General features: G+C 51.5%; 2 protein-coding genes across 2 annotated transcripts; one reads left to right on the top strand and one right to left on the bottom strand.

The window, feature by feature from the left end:
- Nucleotides 1-4,346: 4,346 nt before the first annotated feature.
- On the bottom strand, nucleotides 4,347-9,669 carry ETH_00015935 (uncharacterized protein; the record flags this gene model as incomplete). The annotated part of the gene is made up of 7 exons (XM_013374675.1): nucleotides 4,347-5,435; nucleotides 5,730-5,892; nucleotides 6,053-6,270; nucleotides 6,492-7,211; nucleotides 7,629-7,720; nucleotides 8,230-8,673; nucleotides 8,964-9,669. 7 exons carry the CDS (start codon nucleotides 9,667-9,669, stop codon nucleotides 4,347-4,349), a joined length of 3,432 nt encoding a protein of 1,143 aa, XP_013230129.1.
- A 3,076-nt stretch (nucleotides 9,670-12,745) lies between these two features.
- ETH_00015930 (uncharacterized protein) lies at nucleotides 12,746-19,089 on the top strand (the record flags this gene model as incomplete). Its single annotated transcript, XM_013374674.1, has 19 exons — nucleotides 12,746-12,824; nucleotides 13,048-13,459; nucleotides 13,987-14,048; nucleotides 14,181-14,242; nucleotides 14,451-14,569; nucleotides 14,832-14,913; nucleotides 15,116-15,320; nucleotides 15,475-15,547; nucleotides 15,698-15,784; nucleotides 16,050-16,089; nucleotides 16,229-16,278; nucleotides 16,420-16,541; nucleotides 16,874-16,941; nucleotides 17,077-17,128; nucleotides 17,276-17,522; nucleotides 17,901-18,010; nucleotides 18,173-18,711; nucleotides 18,836-18,906; nucleotides 19,029-19,089. 19 exons carry the CDS (start codon nucleotides 12,746-12,748, stop codon nucleotides 19,087-19,089), a joined length of 2,541 nt encoding a protein of 846 aa, XP_013230128.1.
- Between the last annotated feature and the right edge of the window lie 638 nt (nucleotides 19,090-19,727).

The following is a 19,727-nucleotide window of genomic DNA, read 5'->3' as shown; positions in this document are numbered from 1 at the left end:
GTTTTGGACATACTAAACTACGCAAACGCCCTCAACGGTGCGTCCCGCACAATGTGTCCAAAACACCTGGTCGTCTGGTTATGTGGCCAGTGCCTGCTAACCTGGAGAGACTTCAACAGGCTCTGTGGGCCCCTAGAACTACAGCTGCGCGACATAGACAGACTAAACACATCCTTGAGTAGCTCATTGGGAACAGATTCCGCAGGATGTATCGCAGAAGAACCAGTGAAGCCTTAAAAGTACTCTGAGGAACGAGCAGGACGCGACCCATAAAGGAGTTGTTTGCATCGAGGAACTGTGCTTGCCCGCCTGGTGTGAAAATAGCGATTGCAAAGACACTGGGCAAATGAAAAGTGGATTTTTGATTTTAGATGTGCTTGAAATTGTGGAGAAATCAGTGCCTGCCGCGAGCGGCGATTGTACGTGCTCAGACAAACCTTGAGACACGGCGGAACTGGCACAGACTGTTCAGATAATAAGTCAGGGTTATTTGGGTTTAACAAAGCCCTCATCAAGCCCGAAAAATGCCTTTAATTGGGGAAGATGCACATTATACCCATCAGGCCCCTGATGAACGTTAAAAGTGCGTAAACAGAATCAGATCAGACGTTTTGGTCAGCAACCGGTTTGTTCCGTTGTAGCACGAATACACAGCTTTTAATAGCTCCATTTTAGATGCATATTCAAGCACTTCTATGCTACAGATTGATTGTAAACTCGGAATTATGGGGGGTAGGAAAAGAAAAGGTAAGCGACAGAGAAGAGAACATGTTATGGGGTACGCATGACAGCACCGCACAGAGCACTTCAGCAGTTGCCTGCGCAGTTCCTTAGTACCAAATGCGGTAATGAGGCAGCTGTTCAGATTAAAATTGAAGCAAAGCATGTATCTTGTTTTCAAAGTGATGAAAACGGGCAGAAGTACTGAGCAGGCGTTGTGGTTACCGAAGGTGGCCTCAAGAAGAACATAATGTCGTCTCCAGCACGGCAAACCGGCTGACCGTATTGCCTTCTCCTGTTGTACTGCCCATCATCTCACAGTTCTCCTTTGTGTGGCATTGCCTTTCGTGTGGGTGCAAATCCTTCAGTGGCATCTCTGTTTCTCGCAGCGGAAGCCAAACATCCCGCCGTCTGGTTTTAGCAGCTGTGAACGTTTTTGGCGAGCATTGGAAAGGAGGTGAAGATGTCGGACGATTCTGAGTCGGCTGGATGCTGCGTCGTACGGCATTAAGAGCTGATTTTGCTACACAAGTGAACTTAGCGTTCCCCTAAGTGCTGCCCGTACTCCCGTCTGTTGCTCCGGCAGTCTACACTTTGCTGATCTATGTGTAGTAGCACGCTTGTGATGGCTTGCACCAAACAGCAGATAAGCGCATAAATTAAGTGGGCGTTTAGCTTCATTCACGCTTTTCCATACCGACGAAAGCGAGGTCCGTTGCTGCTGATGTTGGTCCCAGATGTTCATTTTTGCAAATCTTGACATACCAAGTTGAAAGGATTGTCTGTATTGATTATCTGGCTGGATGCAGGTTCTTCCCCCTAGGAATGATAAGGAAAGGCAAGGGCTCATCGTTGGGGGGATTTTGAACATTTTGTTTCCGTGTGGACTGGGCACGATGATCTGTTCGTGCATGACGACGCGACGACGAATGCTTGTCACAGGTTTGCTGCAACTCCTCACGACGATACTTGTTGTGGGCATTATCTGGTCATTTGTACATGGCATATGCATGCTCGTCGCGTCGGGGACTGCCGTAGAACGGCGGGCGTCAGCTTCCGCTGATCCTGCACGCTCGGCAGAGAACCAGCTTCAGCACACGATCACAGTGCAACGTACGCAAGACCCCTTGCAACAGGAACAGCACAGCCCGCCTCCTACAGAGCAGAACAAGGGTTGAATTGCAACGAGCACAGCTCTGTTCGCAGCCCATGCAGGGTTTCCAGTCAGCAGAGGAGCTGTACGGTGCAAGGTCGACGCATCCAAAGTTTGGTGTGCATGTTAGCTATGAGAAGCTGTGTAGCGCATTGCAGCCTCAAACCATGTGCTGCTTGGCTAGCTATCTGAATTGTGGAGTGAACTGCAAGTTGTCTGCCTGATGGATCATTACGTTGAGGAATCCTAAGGCCAACAGGATCACGTAAATCAGTGTTCTGTCGTTGCCCATTTCAAGGTGAACAGAGTTTTCTGTCTTTCGGCGCCTTAGCGGCAGAATGCTTTTTGCTGGCCGCAGGCTTTTAAGGACCAAAAGCTGGCCCACTGTTAACAGCTGAGGTGCTGGCGGGCGGCCAGTTGAGGTCCCTCCTGTGCTCCGCAGGAATTTCTCGTTGTTTCATCCGTTTCACTGAGAACTGAATGGTGAACTGTCTCATGGTTCCACAAGTGCCCTCCATTTCAGCTAGCTAGCTCGTTGGCATGGAAGGCGTATGCAGCCGCGACGTGGCAGCATTGGAGGTGTTGTGGGGATTACTAGTTCACGTCGCTGTTTGCGTCTAGCTCAGCTCGTTAGATGGCAAACCAGCGAACTACAAGTGACCCTGGTTTCACACAACTGCAGCACTCACATTTGCTTTGCAGTCCTGCAGCGGAGAAACACCGTCTGCTACCTCTCACATCGATACGGGAGCGGAGGGTAAAGTCAGTAGCAAGCTAGGAATGCGCTTTCTTCAAAAGATGGGGTCTGGAAGCTCCCACGTGCTGCGCTTTTGTTGTTTTCATCCAGTTTGCATACGTATGCCACCGCTGTACCTCGCTACTTCCCCGGTAGAGAGAGGGCAGTCAAACTGCTCCACGGAACTACGGAAAGGTAGCAGGCACGGGTAACGAAGCACAGCCTGACTGCCGAAGCGGTGCAGAAATTGTAGTAGTTCCTTGGAAGAAATGAGTTAGCGGTGGAGGTTACCACCGTTCTCTGCAAACGCACACAGCGGTGGCAAACACATACGTAGCAGCACGCTTCGTCATAATGGGGGTACTTGCCTATGTCTTCAGGCATTCAAGTAACGATGCGTTCAACAGCTCCAACGCCAATTAACTGTCGTCGGCTTGTAAATTTATGTCGGTTGTCGTTTTTCAAATCAGTAGATCCAGTGTGTTTAAGACCTTAGCCGCAACATGGGCTCAGGCCCACGTTGCGGATGAGGTCTGCGTAATTTTCAAATGACATCCATGGACTGCATTTAGACATTTCCTAGAATTTCAGCAGAATCTCAGCGTTAAGGCTGCCTATATCTACTTGTTCCCTTTGCTCTTCGCTTTGCTTGTGCCCTATTTCCTACAGAGGCAAATGTTTACCATGTGACTGAACTCCAAAATATTCATTACAGGGAACAACACACTGCGTTCGCAGGGTAGAGTTAGCTTTGGCCAGGTTCAACCCCACGGTGAGTAGGAAAAGGGACTGGAGCTGGCGATCCCAGGGGCATGGCACTCGAGCATATCTCAATCGCAGGCGTGTATGACCAATGCACTTCAAAGCTGACGGAAAGACAAAGACGCTCAGGATGGAGAAGAGGCAGCAGCTGCAGCAGTCATGTGGGGGCAAGTACTGCAGCAGAGCTTCTCCCCTGCCTACATGTGATGCGAAACTAAACAATTTACTTGAAAATGCCAATGCGAAAGAAAGGGTCCCTTCGATGCCAGCTGGCGAGCTCGGCAAGCAATCAGGATGCAGAGCAAGCGCACTGCAGCCTGGCGGCTCGCCGACAGTGAGTACTCAACGAATGAAGCCACCGAATCGTAAGAGGCACACATGAGCCCATTCGTCCTACGGGCCCCATGAAAGCCTTCCCATGATGTACGCTGTGCTGCATCTCACAGCCATCATTATTAACTCTTGTCTGCGCAGACGCTTAGGTGTCTGAAGACGCATTGCTCGTTACAGATTCATCGTTAGTGCACAAAGCGTCTCAATGAGCATTTATCCTTACTGCCCCTGCTGGTGGGGGCACTTGCCCATTTTGAAGCTGGCTTTGCGCGTCCGTAACGCTGACGCAAAATGTACGTGCTTAAAGGCAAAGCAGAGAAGAACCAAGCGACCAGCTTAAAGGAAGGCAGGAAAGAAATTTAAAACCCCTCAAGATCCACTCTGGAAAAAAAAACAAGAGGCCACCAACCTGCCGCTACTGGTACTTCTCAAGCTCACTGCTGCTGCGGCTGCCGCCAAGTTTCTTAGCAAGAGGTAAAACACGCCAACGCTTCGATGCGGCAGGAAAGCGTCTCCACTCAGCGCTCTGCCCCTCCACTATGTGCGGCTTTAATGCCGTGCCGCGGAGTCATACTGCACTAGGTCCGTTGCTGGCAGGAGCAGCAGCAGCAGCGACAATGATTGCGCTGGAGCGTTTGCTATTTATAGAGTACGAGGCTCTTCATGGATGCAATGCATAGCACAGTTGATGCGCAGCAAGAGGGTCACAATGCGGCGGTCTGCAAAGTCGTGTGAGAAGGCGTTTATATATTCCAGCGGGTTTTGTCTACGCTCAGCATCATTTCCACTACGGCTGCTGCTACTACTCGGCGAGCTGCCAGCCCAGTCTTGGACCTGCTGCAGGAGAGGCTTCAAAAGCTCCCTCAAAATCATTTTATTTGCTGCTTTGGCTGCTGTTTTGATGCCTACAGGCTTGTCTTTCCAGACGGCGACTCCTTGCCCCAGCCAATATTTTATGAATGGCAATTCGGCAAATCGACGAGGAGCCGTCACTTCTCCTGTATGGAACCATAAAGCGTCAAATGGGCAGGATGGAGGTACAACCGTAGTGGTGCGGGGAATGCAAGAACCTATTACCGACTCACGAAGAATGACAACTATAGCAGCAACCACAGCAACAGCAGGTGCGGTGGCAGCGACAAAACCAGCAACAAACTCACCGCAGAGCATGCGGAAGGTGATGGGGTTGTGCTGGGGTTTGCTGTTAGCTACGGGTTTCAGGGCTGCTGCCTGCCGTTTCTGCACCGCCATCGACCGCTGCTCTTCGGATGCCCACCGCAGCAAATTTTTGATGAGTTCCTCTGGGTGCAAAGTACTTGTCCTATAGAAAGACTTGAACACACGTGACCCGCCAGCCTGAAATGGAGACGAAACGAATGATGTTATCCGTGTGCGCCGCTGCGTATCTACGCCTTCTGCTGTTACTGCTGTGTTTGCTGCAGCACTGGCCGTGACTGCAAAGGCCTCAGCAGCAGCAGCAGCTGCTGCTGCAGAGGCAGTAGCACCAGACGCTGCTGCTGCTGCAGCTGCAGCCGCTGTTGCCACAGAAGTGGCGGTCCCCCTTTCCGCGGGGTTGTTTCTGCCGCATCTGGCTGATGCGGCTACACAGGTGGCGCTGTCTGTAGCTGCAACAGCTGGAGGGCCTGAGGCACTCGCATCTTCGGTGGTTTCTGTAGCTCTCTCCTGGTTGGAAACAGCGGGGCCTCCAGAACGGTTGGCGGCAGAGAAGATCTGAGGCAAAGAAGCACTGAAGAGGAATGTGAGATCGACGCTAATGCTGTTAAGGGGGCCGCATATCAACGAAAAGCACACAAACTACGAAAAATATAACATTAAGAAGTGTACAGAAAGCGTGAGAGTCTAAACGGCAGGGGATACAAGGGGGCGGCAAAGCGACGTAAGCAAGAGGCGAACCAAATGGTGGGGCAGACGGATATGCGCACATAGTGAGGGGAAAATTCACAGTGGCATCAACGCTGACAGAGACACACAAACATCTCGTAGGGAGCTGTAAGGGCGTCTCACGGGCGCAACTTTGTCCACCCAGTCGGAAACCAGAGACGCGTAGCAGTGCTGGCCCCCGCTGACCGACCGACAAGAACAAAGAGGACCCTTCTTGCATGGGAAATTGGGAGCTTCTGGAAGACATTTTTCTTGGTGCGCCCAAAGCACAATCAACCGCTGGCCTCTGCAGCCCCCACACGATTAAGGAACACAGCAACAGAAGTCTGCGCAGATGTACACGCTGTGTATGTGAGTGTGGCCACATTCAGCGAACAGTAGATACGTGACAGAGACAGATGCAGAGGAGGACATGCAAGAAAAGGGTTGAGCAGAGCCTGACAAACCTTTGCACCAAGTCCGCCAAAGTCACTCCCTCTTCCAGGCCAGGACCTAGGAAGTCCCCGAGAGAGGCGGCAACGCAGAAGAGGACCTCCGTCGCGGATATTTCTTTCAAGCGGCAAAAGGTCTCTCCCACAACGCCTTCGTCCGGCACACAACTTAAAAATACAACCTCCGTGGGATGTGCGACAAGGAATGCATGCACTTCCTCGAAAACCCTCATCTGCAGACGTATGCACCCATGATTCCGGTGAATTTTCTCTCCCAGGCACCTCAGAACAAAACAGAGCACCACATAACACAAAGTAACAGGAGAAAAAAGCCAAAGGGGCGACCTTAATGCAGCTGCTCCAAACAGGAACAGGCAACAACGTAATTGCCAACAACGGAGCTCCAATACAGTGAAAATCGGTGCAGCAGCAGCAGTAGGAACGAAAGGCTTGCCAAGGGGACGGTGAGCACGCCTCCATGAGCGCAAAAGGGGATAGACTGGTGGAGAGGGACGCCTGCCTGCTCCATTTCCCTTGCCACTGTCACCCGTCGCGCACCGGTTGCTAGAGCAAGGTCCCTGTGCGCTGCTGCAGCTGCTGCAGCAGAGGCAACACCTTGCTGCCCGCTGAGGACGCGCTTCGAGTGGTGGTGGTGGCAGTGAGAAGATGTGCTCTTTCCCTCTTCAGCCGCCGACACAGGCATATCTTGGTGCTCATGCTCTTGCTGCTCTTGATGGCTGGCACCTGCCACCTCGTATTCTTCAGTCTTTTTCAGCTGGTGTTGCAGCTCATGCTGATGGTGCGGATGATAGTCATCAATGTGGGCATGTTGGTGCCCATGTCCTTTTGAAGCCCTCGAGGTGGGAGACATGGAACAGAGTGAAGCAGCGGTCGTACGGGTCGGTTCTTCTGTGATACCTGCTGCGCTCATTTCTGCAGCTGCCCATGGGGAGCTAGACTTGCACTTTGAAATGTTGCTGCTGCTGCTCGTTCCTGGAGCGGCCGCAGCAGCGAAACGCAGGGAGAGACGACGACCGAGGCTTGCTGCGGCGGCGTTGCGGTGCCGCCGACGGGGCCGGAGGCGGGGTGCCAGCGTGACTGACTCGAGGCTCTTACAACAGCGCAAGTCGAGCCACCTAATGCCCCTGCGTAACTGCTCGTAGATGCTCAATTGCTGCAACAAAGGGGCAGTAAATAGTCAGCCGTAAGTAAGAATGCACCAAATGAATTGCGAAATCAGAGACGCCCGGTTACACGCACCCAGACTGCAGTAGCACCAGCAAGCGAGCTCACAAAAGGTACTATATAAAAAAAATAGTATACATTAAACTAAAGCCACTCGCCATCGAAACAAAATGCGTAGCAACGGCGATACATCATTATTAAAAAGAATAGTATACATTAAACTAACACCAATCGCCATCGAAAAAAGCGTAGCAATAGTGACGTCACCAGCAAGAGCAATGGCAGGATTGGTGCCAAAGACAGCAGCAGCGACAAAACAGCTGTTGCAAGAAGACCAACAGTGATGCCAACATTACATCCAAACTAATACCTTGTCTCGCTGCTGAGCTACTGAGAGGCGTCTTACCTGACAGCTTACCCAGACCTGCACAAGACGGCTGTAATACGCTTGTTGTTCGTTGAGCCTCGCTACCCTCCAAGAGGCGCTGTTATGAGTTGCTGCAGGAGTAAAGAACGCGCATAAGCATTCATATGTTTCACATCTTCCTTCTCCGTCTGCTACTAACCCCACCATTCTGTCTGTTTTTTGTTTGCGTTGCACCCTGTGCAATTTTCCTCGTAAGTATCTTCTCTTGTTAATCTTAAGCTGCTTTTCCCTGACTCTGTCAATTTTTGCTGGCTTAAGGCTGCGAGCTTCGTTCTACGGCTTCTCTGATTCCTGACTTTAGCTCTCTCAAGCTTCCATTACTCTGTAAACACGCCGAGTGCATGTCCCTCACTTGCGTCTTTGCTTGTCTACGTCTGTGCCTCCGCTAGGGTCTCATTCCATCAACTTCTTCGTGTCTGTCTGCCTTTCTCTTTATCCCTCACTGTCCCTTTATCTGACCTATTATCTTCTGTCTGTGTCGGCTGCTGTCTTCAGTAAATCTCCCCTATCTGCTGGCTTCTAAGCCCTAATTTGTCCAATGGCAGTTGTCTTCCGTTCGTTCTTGGCCTTCTCAACTTGCCTGGTATGATCACTTTTTCTAAAGGGACATTTTGCAAGCCAAGTGTCCCCATCCAATTTTGTAACGAGGGTCGAAGACTGTCAGTCTCCTCTTCTCCCCCGCTGTCTTTGTTTTCTTCAGATGCGTTTTTAATATCCTGGCACCCACTGCTGTCCCTGCTAAAGCATCTGCTGCTGCTGCTGCTGCTTCTGCTATTGCCAGTAGCAGGGTCAGTAGTCGAAGCCCCATGCGGCGTTCGACGTCTGGAAGACCTCCGCAGCAGCCGCTGGTGAGAAAAGCGGCTCCGCTGTCTATGAGCCTTGCTGCTCTGAAGCCTCCGGCTGCTCGCGCCTCCCACTAAGAGACTCTTGTCTCCCCCACTGTCACTACTGGTGCAGCCACTGCTGCTGCAGCAGCTGCAAGGCGACTCCACAGTCCCCTCTGACGACGACACCTCACCAGCATCTGTAGCGCCACCCAAAACATCAGCGTATACACACCGTGAGAAAGGAAGGCAGCTGCCACAGTAAACAAAGCACCGGCCATCGCATGCGCAGCACTAGCAACAGCTGCAGTACTACATACACTGAAAGCAGCTGCTGCAACGCCAGCGGCAAACATAACTCCAGCAAAAGTATCAGCAACGGCAGCTTCCCCAGGAGTGCCACCAACAGGGGCTGCAACAGAAGCACCGGCAAAGCAATTGCAGCGGAAGTAGCAGCAATGCAACGGCAGCGGGTACACTCTCAGCTCACCGCGTTGCTCTTTGTGTCGCAGCCGTGAATTACGGCTGCGACGGTCTCGCCAGTGCTCCAAAGATGAATCTCTGCTGTTATAAGAACTCCGGCCTCGGCTGCTGCTCGTTCTGCTGCTGTGTTTGCTGCTATCTCGCTGCAGAGAGGTGCCACCTGATACAAGCGTTTCAATTATGAGAGTTGCAAGCCTGTTGAGAGGCAGCACCTGCCAATCAGACGGCCAAAACGACCACAACGATACGTCCGCAGTTGCTGCTGCCTCGTCAGCCGGTGCTGGCTCATCTGTTGCTGCTGCAGGTGCATCTTCTGCTGTTTCTGTTGCAGTTGCTGTGCTTTCAGGAGCGCTCATCCCGCGACAGACGCCTTCAGTCGCGCGCCTTTCGCTGCCTGCCCTTGTTGCGTGGGTTCTTTTGTCCTCGTCACCATCAGAACTAGAAGTAACACCAGAAGGCCCCGCTGAGGAGGCATCTGGCCGCTCTACCAAGGCAGTGCTCGTTGAGATAGCGTCGTCTGCAGTCACCACTCCCCACGATCCGCACATTCCGCTGTTCCCCACGTTCCCTTCACCTGCTGCTCCAGCTGCTCCAGCTGAAGAGCAAGCAGTTGCTGCTGCTAGGCCTCCCTCTGTTTCTGAAGGCCTGCACGCGCCTGTTGACAGGATACCTGCCTTCTTGAAATCGTGCTCATCCCCTTGAGGGCTCTCCATTTGCGCTGGCCTTTTCGATGTCGTTGACGCGTTACTGCTGCTGCTGTTAAGTTGTTGCCCTGTTCCTCTTACATCGGCTGCGCGTCTCGGTTGTGGGCCACCGTAGAGAATGTGCTGCTACTGTTGCCGCACTTCTCGCTGCTGCTGTGCTGTTCTTGCTGCTGCCTTTATTGCTGCTTGCAATCGGTCGAAGACTGTAGCCACAGCTCTTGCTAGGCATGGCGCAACACGCCCTGCAGTTGCTTCTGCTGCTACTGTGTCAGCTTTAAACTGCGTCACATGCCGCCTTTGGGACCGGGCTGTGGCGCCGAGAACTCTGCTGTTGTTTTTTCTGGCACAAAAAATCCCTGCCGTTGTTGCTACTGATCTTGCTATCGTCCCGGTGGAGGCTTTTCTGTGATGCTGCATTAGGAGCCCCTGTGCCAGCTTCGGTTACAGGTGCTGTCTCCGCTGCTGTGGCTGATGCAGGTGCAAAAGAAGGACCAGTGTTGCTGCTGCCTGGAAGCACCGGATCGCGTCTGCCTCCACAGCAGTCCTCAGAGCGTTTTGAGGCAACCTGCCTTCTTTCGTTGCGTCTGGTGCTACTGCCTTTGCTGCTGTTTGTTTTTGGCACACCGCCGTAAGGCATGTGGTACAGGTAGTTCGCTAAGTCTTTGTCTAAAGGCTTCAACAGCGAACCCACACACCCAAACACCCCGGCAATCAGCAGCACCAGCAGAAGGAAGACTAGCAACACCGCAAACACAACGAGCGCCACGGGCAGCAAAATTAACGCCAGAAGGAGGCTACACAATGATGGCATTGCTGCAGAGGGACGCGCATATCCCGATTTCTGCTGCTTCTCTCCTCCCTGCTTTGTCTGCTGAGGCGGCGGTAGTGGCCGCTGAGGCTTTTAGTGCAATATCAGCCCTCCAGTGCTCTGCTGCTGTTTTTCTCCACTGTACTCTGCCCGTGGAGTGAAAGGCCACGTTACACCGCTAAAGCTCAGCTTGTTGAGTCTTAGGCACACCAAAACCCTGGAACGGCACCGCCATACCTGCCGTCAACCGCCTCGCATTAAAAGGTTCAGTAGCTGCTGCAGCTGCAGCTGACGATGGCTGCCGCGCTGCCGCCGCCGTTCGCGCTGCGGCTCTGCGCGGGAGATGCTCAAGTTGCTTTAACTTCTGCTTCTCCTGGGACAAATGGCTAGGGGAGGGGTCACGTGAGGCACAGAAAGTGGAGCAGCAACACCAAGACCAGTTGCGAGGGCAGCAGGGCCTCGGGGGGCCCCTCATGCGCAGCCAAGGAACCACTGTTAAGCGACAATCTGCAAACGGCAAACAAAAGTTTTAATGAGCTGAATGATTTTTAATTGAAGTTTTTAGCGCTGCAGCGCTACTATGGTGTAGCGCTGTGGCTGCTGTGACTGGCGAGCAGTAGCAGCAGCATTGGTGGCGGCAGCGGCCTAATTATGCTGAAGAGCTTTTAGCCAATACTTCACTGCGCAAAGGAGACAAAGTTGCTTCCAACCCTTTGCTACAGGCATTGTACGTTTCTAGAATTAAAACGAAGGCAGACTATGGGCTGCAGCAGAAACAGGAGCGGCAGCTCCTTTGGCTACTGCTGCTGCTGCTGGAGCTGCACGCCTCAGGTGACACTACATGTCCCGTAGAGGAAACGCCATATCACCGGCACTCTATCAGCTTAAGGAGCACAAAGATTAGAGCAGCTGTAACAGCACTTGCAGTAGCTGCAGCGCATATTTTCACTTCGGTCTCTGTACTCCTGGAGCCAGGACGTGCCGAGCCGCTGTAGGTTGGTCGTGTGTCCTACAGCACGAGCAGCGGCTTCCTAGGCCAAAGATACCCTAAAAGGCAACAAAACATCTTTTGATTTTTGCTAAGGAGGCATACCCGGTACACACGCAAGGCGCAACCGCTGTTACGGCACCAGCCCCATCAGCGGCAACACAACAGGAGCGGCAGCTGTCTACCCGCGCGTCACTTACTCGCTCCATTCTTTCAGTGCAGCTTCTGGTCATGCAAAAGCAGTGGCGTCGTGAACAGCTGTAGCAGCACCAGCAGCAACAGGAGCTGTCGTATCCTGGCGGATCGACGACAGGAAGTGCTGGTGGTTAAACCTTCGCATTCAGCTAGTCTTGCGCCACCGCACTGAAAACCGAGTGGTGTAGTGGTTGCCCAACTGTAGCAGCCATAGTGCTAGCAGTTGTACACCTGCGACGGGAACAGCAACAGCAGCTGCGCCGAAAACAACAGCGAGTAAAGATGGTGACTTTGTCTGGAGGCGATCTTGTGCAAGTCATTGACTATGACGGGGAGATGACGTAAGGCTCATGATCCTGCCGTGCTCTGTGGTACTTCTGTCTCGTTCGTGAATGGTGGTTCCCCTCCTGTTGTTATTGCTGCCGTTGTTGGTGTTTCTTTAGGCTTCGACTTGGCTAATAAAAGTTTTAAATGCTTCTGTTGGTGTCTTCCCCTTCAGTATATTTTTCTTTGTCGTGGTATATATTACATGAATCCGTGCTCGGTGCGATATTTCCCAATTTCTGCGTCCACTTCTGCTTCGGCTTCAAGTTAGCTGAAAATATCCCCTTTAACTGCAGATCCCTTTGCTACTGTTGTTTCTACTGCTGTTGATTGGCCGTTGCCACTGGGGCCAACACCAGGAATATTAACGATTATGAAAGATTAGGCAGCGACGTGCGTATAGAGGCACAGAAGGAGGCAGAACGAGACTGAGTCGCAGGAAGGGACGAGGGAATGGAGTCACATAATTATGGAACACGGAAACGCTTGCGAATAAATTTGCATCCCGAATTATAGATAGGCATGGAGTCACAGGAGGGAAGAGAGCCGTAGGAATTAGGGGGAAAGTACGATGATTGGAAGACGATAAGCATCGTTACAGATGAAGCTCAGCGTTAACAAGGCACAGTCCTTTAGTACCAGCACAGTACTTCGAAGGGCACACATCGGCCCACCTGTGGCATGTAGCTTCTGCACTGTGCGTTCGCGTCGGGTGGACATACTGATGAGCCACTGTGTATGTACATCTCAGTGCTGATCTGGAGAAATGGATGAGGGACCAAGGACTTGCAGACGTTGGTTTTAGTTTCAATGTTATCACCATCTTGGGCTCCCAGAGCAGTGGCAAAAGTTCGTTTCCAGCGCCACCGTTGTTTGCTGCTGCTCCCTCCGGTTGCTGGCGTTCGCTGCTGCTGTCACTAATTGCTGCTGTGTGCTCTCCTGAAACAGTACTCCGTCACCCTCACCATCCTGGGTGTCGGGGAGTTGGAGGGTGTTCTTTTTGCAGCTGTTGGATTTGCTCGTTCTATTGCCGTGGTTGTAGGGTTTGCTTTTCTGTTACGTGAATGCGCAGGCACGCTGATGAACTCTCTATTCGGATGCAGCTTTCAGGTGATGGATGCACAAAAGGGTTACAGCCAGACCACGAAGGGATTATGGGTAGGGCGGGATAACCTCCATGGTACAAGCAGCGGCAACAGCACTAGCAACAGCGATGCTAACAGCGGCGGCGAAAGCAAAAGCAGCAGCAGTTCGACTCTGCAGCGTCCAGTGCTGATACTGGATGTTGAGGGCCTGGATTCACGTGAACGGGGAGACCGACGACAGACATACGAGAATTTTTTCTCCCTGTTTGCTCTTGCCCTGGCGGATTGTCTCCTTGTGAACATCAGCTGCTCGGCGCTTGGCTGTCACACGGGTTCCGGCTTTGGCCTTCTAAAGACTGTTATGGAGGCTAACCTGGAGCTCTTCATGCGCCAGGACGAGTGTGCCTTGTGCCCAATCTGTCACACGAGACACCAGGCGCAGTGAACACGGTTATGTGCTTTCTGCTGGGCATTGCCTGTCCTCTTTGGGGTTTTTCCCCTCCACTTTCATTTTCGTGTCAAGTTTTGGCATGTGTAAATTAGTTGAGATTCATCTCCGCTTTTCGTATTCGTCTATTTGTTTCTGTGTTTATCTGCCATGGTCCATTTGTCATCTGGAAGTTGTTTCCCGACTACGTTCGTCGTTGGCTTAGACTGATTCGACTTGTTTGTCTGCTTGTGCCCATCGGTGGCCTTTGTTTGTGGTTAATAAGGATAATGAATGTACCAGCTGTGTGTTTGTGGTGTAATCTTAGTGCTTGTCTGTAAGCCTCTCACCTGTTTTTGTTGCTTTTGTATTCACATGGTCGGGAGTGTCTCCTGGTTTACGTCTTCTCTAGGCCAGTCTGTCTTTACTTGGCGTAAATATACCCATAGGCCAGCTGAAATTCGTTCATGCATGTGTATCTTCCTTGTGATATTCACAGCGCTCCTAAAACGATTTTACTATTCGCCGTACGTGACTGGGCACCAACAATCGTCCCTGAAGGTGTGTTGCTGCTGATGTTGGTAGTATTGCCTTCCGTGCTGCCATTGTATTGATTTTGCTGCGCTTTGCTTTGTGTACGCTGAAAGGCTTATGGCATAAGGTATTGCTATACGAGTTTGTTTGTGCGGACAGATGTTATGAAGGAAAGGATTGTGAAAGACTACGTGGACAAAATCTGGAATGAAATCGAGAAGGTACCTCCTGTGCTTTCTTTTTCACTGCTTTTCTTGCTGCAACACTTTCACATGGCGGTTGATTGCTATGTAGTGGTGACGAGACTCAATCCATTTCTCGAAGTAGCCTGCGGAGGGAACGCTGCACATTTGCTACCCGAGCAACAGCTGCAGGCCCCAGCAGCAGCAACGGCTGGCACCGTTAGAATTGTGCATTTTTTTTCCGCAGCCTGGCTCTGCAGCTGACAGATCGGCTCAGGATTTCTTTACAGTCGAGGTCGTGGGACTAGCACACAAACTACTCGCTCCGGAAGAGTTCGAAAAGGACGTTATTAGGCTCAGAACCAGGTACTGCAGCACTAAGAAGCTGGTTCCGTCGCGTCAGCGGTAGCATCTATGGAATTCTAGTTTTCCAAAGGAGCAGCAGTCATGACAAAAGGGGTGTGCACTGGCATTGCTGATGTACCCTGCTTGCGTGGCGGAGTGAACGCCAGTGTCAAATTTTTTTTACAAGCCCAAATTTTTGCGCTGCTTCAGCTTTTTCTGTAGCGGTGTCGAGCATCAGTTCTGCTGTGTGCATTTTCTAATCCTATTTATCTTCTTTCCGCAGATGGGCAAACGAATTCAGCCCCAAGTCGTACACTCGTAACGTTCCGGCCGACGGCTTCGGTGCGTATGCGAAGAATATCTGGGTGAGGACGAAAGCATTGCGCAGAGAGCAGTTTCAATAGTAGCAGCAGGAGAGGTGGCACTATTCATATCAAACGAAAGCTTACATGAAAAGAAAAGACTACAGCAAAAACAACTGATCTAATAATGAAAGGTGCAGGCGCACTGGAATTTGTCTGGTTTAATACCATAGAAGCGGCTACTTTTGCTATTGTTGCTGTTTAGGAGACAATAAAGCAGCAGTCTCACCTGGATATTCCAAATCAGAAGGAAATGCTTGCGATCTACCGATGCCAGGACTTGAAGCAGCAGGCACTGCAAATGGCGACTTCCCGTGCTGCCGCTCTGCAGCAGCAGTACTTGAAACCCACGGCAGCAGACACAGCAGCAATAAAGAAGGAGATTACGACTATCGTGCACGACGCATTAAGTGAGTCATAGCCTTTGTATGTATTTTCTTTGCTCTTCTGTCACAACCGTCCACATTAGCTGCCTGTCTGTGTCGCTAGACGAAAATGCCCGCGCGTTCTGCGCCTGATATTTCTAACGTTACAGTTTTTAGTGGCGTGTGATTGCATATGCAGCACAATACCTGTCACAGGCCACGCGGTATCAGGAGAAGATTTGCACAAGTGTCAAGACGGAACTCATCGAAGCGTCAGCTGCTGCTCCAGTATTGCCGTTGCCTTCTTCATAGCTCTGGTTTTTCCGTCGCTGCTGTTGCTACTTCCTGTGCCATAGTCGCCGAAACTCCTGTTGTGTCATTCTTCCTCTTGTCTCTCATTTGGTTCGTGTTTGGTGGTTCAGCCTTATTTCTACCCTGAAGCCAATTGTAGACTCGCAGCTTTCTGAAGCCCGAGTGCGAGTTGCGCGGAAATACAAGGACGCACTTAGGTACGACAGCGTTTGCAGCGCAGACATCAACTGCTGTAGGCTTTTGCACAAATATCATCATTTGTAGGCAAGTGCAGAGTTAGCACTATGTGGAACGCCGACGCCGCGTGCTCGTACCCCTACCAACTGCAGCACTTACAGCAGCTGCAGCGTCACAGTAGCTGCAGCCGTGAAAAGGGATATCTGCAAGCATTCATCAGCACTGTTGCATATCGTGTGCCTTGAAACGATCGAGAGCGGTGTTTTACTGCTGCTGCTGCAACAGAGAGGCCTACACGAGGGATCCGAGGAACAGTGCTGCGTCGGTGAGCTCTGATTTACAGCACGCAACGTATAGGACCATTGGAACAGCACTTTAGGGCGGCGCTTGATAGCAGACAGAGGGCTCCAGTGACATGCCCGGAGTATGGCGCACTGCTGTTGCTCCTTTTTCTACATCTGCAGGCGAAGGGTGAGCTGATGCTTGAAGCCTGGGCTGCTTTCCGCAAGAGAAGGTACGGAAACATCTCCTCTACAATTTCTGTAGCAGTCGCTGCTTTTGTTGCAGTCATGCTGCAGGCACGTGGTACAGTGAGCATTCGTGCACGTATTTCACATGTCCAGATGATAAGCTGCTGCTGCGTTTGCACTCGTAGTGCTGGGGCGGTTGCTGCCGCGACTGCGGACTTTGAGGCTTTCAGTGAAGAATGCAGCATTGAAGTGGAGAGCGGCGATCGTCTTCAATTCCCCTCCAGTCTCATCGCAGATTCGCTGCGCCGTAAGGAGCACTTACATCTGGCATTCGGCGCGTACTGCATACCGCTGCATCGCTCTCCCTATCTGTGTGGCTAGGTCCATTCCGATTTATCAATTTTTGTTCCCTTGTCGCGACGCGCCTGCTTTTGGCTCTTGTGTTTTTCTGCAGCGTGCGTCTCTCTGCTTGTGTTTTTGTTCTTTTCTCGTCCGCGCGGCTGTTTCTAATAGCTTTAGGTGCACCTGCAGCAAATGCATCAGCTATTCCCTTAAACGCCTCCTCTATGCTCGTATTGTTGCTGTTAGGTTGTGCATATATTTGGCTGAAGCTTGTGTGTTTTGTTTGTGAGTTGACAGAGGAGATGCAGCAAGAGGTGCAGGCCATCCGAGAAAATCAGCAAAAATTTTTGAACGAGGCCATTGCCGTCAGTCTTCACCCCTTATGCAGATGTTTTGTGTTCTCGTGCTTCACCCTGCAGATTCAGGTTTACTGTCATGGCTTTAGTTGTGAGGAGTAGCGTTTATATAAGAAGTGTGTATTTGCTGTGGCACTTGCACAGGAGAAGTGTGCTGATGGCTTCACGGGCATTGACGCTCTACTCTCATCCCGCGGTGGGTTGGCCTAAAGTGCCTTGCAGCCGCGGTATTCATCTTTACCTGGCGCTTCCGCGGCGGCAGTAGTTGCAGAATCATCAGCAGCTGTATTATCATATAATGGGATTGCGTTGTTTCCCGTGTGGTTTTGCCTTCTTCCAACAGATTTTTCTCCTCCTGCTTTCTGGGAAGTCTGCCGAGGGCGGGCTGCAGCAAACGCAACGGTTTGTGCTGCTCACTTCGGTGCGGCTGCACGGGGACTTGATAGTGACACTGACGAGGCGGACGCAGACGCAGCAGGAGCTGCATGGGTTGCTGAGTTTGCAGTTCGCTGCCGAGTCGTGGCTCTGTGGCAGCTTAGAACTTCCCTTTCGAAGCTTGCAGGAACACTGCATGTTTATGTAACTGAAAGGTGGGAAGGAGGTCCACGGATCCGTGTTTTCATCGGTTTAGCTCGCCATTTTGGTTGGGGTTTCGATGGGTCGCTTGATGAGTTCTTCTTCATTCTCTGTTGTTGCTTGCGCACTTGATTTAGGCCGTTTGTGTCGATTATACATAACCATCGATTCAGATTGCAGAATAACGTGCATTCAGGTTGCAGAATTTCGGCCGTTTTTGGCGGTTCATTATATATTGACCGTCTCTCATGTGGATTGCCCTGCGCGTTCCGAATCTGCCCTACTACGTTTGATCTTGCCATCCGATCCATGCCCTCTCCATGGTTGCATCTATCATATAATGATTAGTGGTGTCACTATTTCGTTATCGTGCCTGCTTCTGTGCCTCATAGGTTCACAATGTTTTTCGCCTTTGATGAAGACGATCAGCCGAGGCGGTGGGAAGTGCTTTCCGCGGAGAAACTTCAGTCCCTGTTCTTGACAGCAAAGTCCCAGGCTCTCCGTCAGTGCCCACGTCTATCCCCTTAAGAAATTCAAATTTGGGTGTAGAGACGTATTTAGGTTTTAGGGATTTGCAGTGGTGCGAGTTTGTGTGAAAGGAGCTTGAGGTTTGAGGGGCATGCTAGTGGTTTACGGTCAAGGGCTACTGTGGTGTGTTTCGCAGTGCTTATTCCCACACTACGCGAGATGCAGTTAGAACGGCTCTCTCTCTCTTCTCCCACCCTGGAAGCCGCTGCTGGGGAGACAGAGACGGGGAAACAGATGGACAGTACAGCACAGGCACACGCCACCAGCGAAGAGCAGCCAATGCCCGCTGCCTTCTATAGACCGCTCATAGATTCCATATCTGAGCAAGCCATACAGAGGAGAGCAGTCGCGTCGATGCAACAGCAGTGCCGCGAGGCCCAGCTGCTGCAACAGCGCTGTGGCAGTGGGGCTTCCTGGCGTTCTGTTCCTCTGTGGGGTTGGCTGTTGCTTATCTGTCTTGGGTGGAATGAAATAGGTATGGTGGTGTCTTTTGCTACCAGCAACTGGCTGATACTGCCTCTGCTTCTGCTTGGGCTGCTTCTGGGTGTTGCGGTCCTCGTCAGCGGCCAGATGGGGATTGCCACGCACAGCGCCAAACACTTGACGCAACTAGTTCGGCTCCTGCTGCAGCCGTTCCTATACGGGTTGCTCAAGAGAGCAACAGACTTGATGGATGTAAGCCTGTAGCCTATTTTAGCGCAGTTATAGAGCCGGAGCTTGTGTAGCAATTTCGTTTTCGGTCTTCCAGGTAGGCTTCATTGTCGTTGCATCCTCTTGTCTTGCTTTGGTGGTGATACAGCCCAGTGGACTCGCTGGACGAGGCATTACCGTTCCGCCTGCTAGGGAGTCTAAGTCTCCTTGCAAGCCTAAGTAAGCTGCCCAAAATAGGTTAGCCTAGCTAGCATACTAGCATTGCAGCAGCCAAGCTGCCGAGCTGTGTAAACTGTGTAACTACCGAGTTGCGTTCGCAGTTGTCACAATGCATGCTGCAGGGAGCGCGATGAGGTGGCGGAGTTGAAGGAGAAAGTCGCTAAGCACGTCCAGTCCAAGTGATGCTGGTACATTGTACAGAGGACGCGCACAGCCAGAAGCAGCACAAGAAACAGCTTTTCCTGTTGCAGACGGTGTGGCAGCAGAAGCTTCTTCTGCCACTGGCATCACAAAGCAGCGAGGTGATGAAATCCCCTCGTCTCTGCACCTGCTGCAATGACTTTAATTTTCTTTTACACGCACAGCAGCATGCAAACGATGCATTTTTGGATAGACCCGCGCTGTTTAATGATATTTTTCCAAGCTTACCGGGGATGTGTGCTAAATGGTAGTTGTTCGCTCTACACTACATTTCCACATCCAGGAGAATACGCACGGTGCTGGTTTTCTTGTGTTTCGGTATTTGTCAGACAGCGTGAGGCCTGTGGGCCTTTGTCGGAGGCTTTTCACCCCAGGTGCTTACTAGGGAGGCAGTAGAGATAGAGGCTAATGGTTTACCAGGCCAGCCTGGAATCTCGTAGCTGGCGCAGCCCATCGTTGTCTGTACGTCTAGTATAAGTGAACGTGCGCAGCATGATTTGGAAATACTGGACAAGCCTTAAGGTGATAGTTTCTTCCCACAGCAGATTGGTGTTCTCTGCCTTAACATTTACAACTCCTGTCGGTCGCGAGCTAGTTACACGTTCCATTGATTCATTTCC

The sequence above is a fragment of the Eimeria tenella genome, genomic scaffold, assembly GCF_000499545.2.
Source record: "Eimeria tenella Houghton genomic scaffold, Eth_scaff22, whole genome shotgun sequence".
In the NCBI taxonomy this organism is placed as follows: Eukaryota; Apicomplexa; class Conoidasida; order Eucoccidiorida; family Eimeriidae; genus Eimeria; species Eimeria tenella.
Note: the sequence above shows the minus strand (reverse complement) of the source record. Positions and strands in the feature narration are given on the sequence as shown.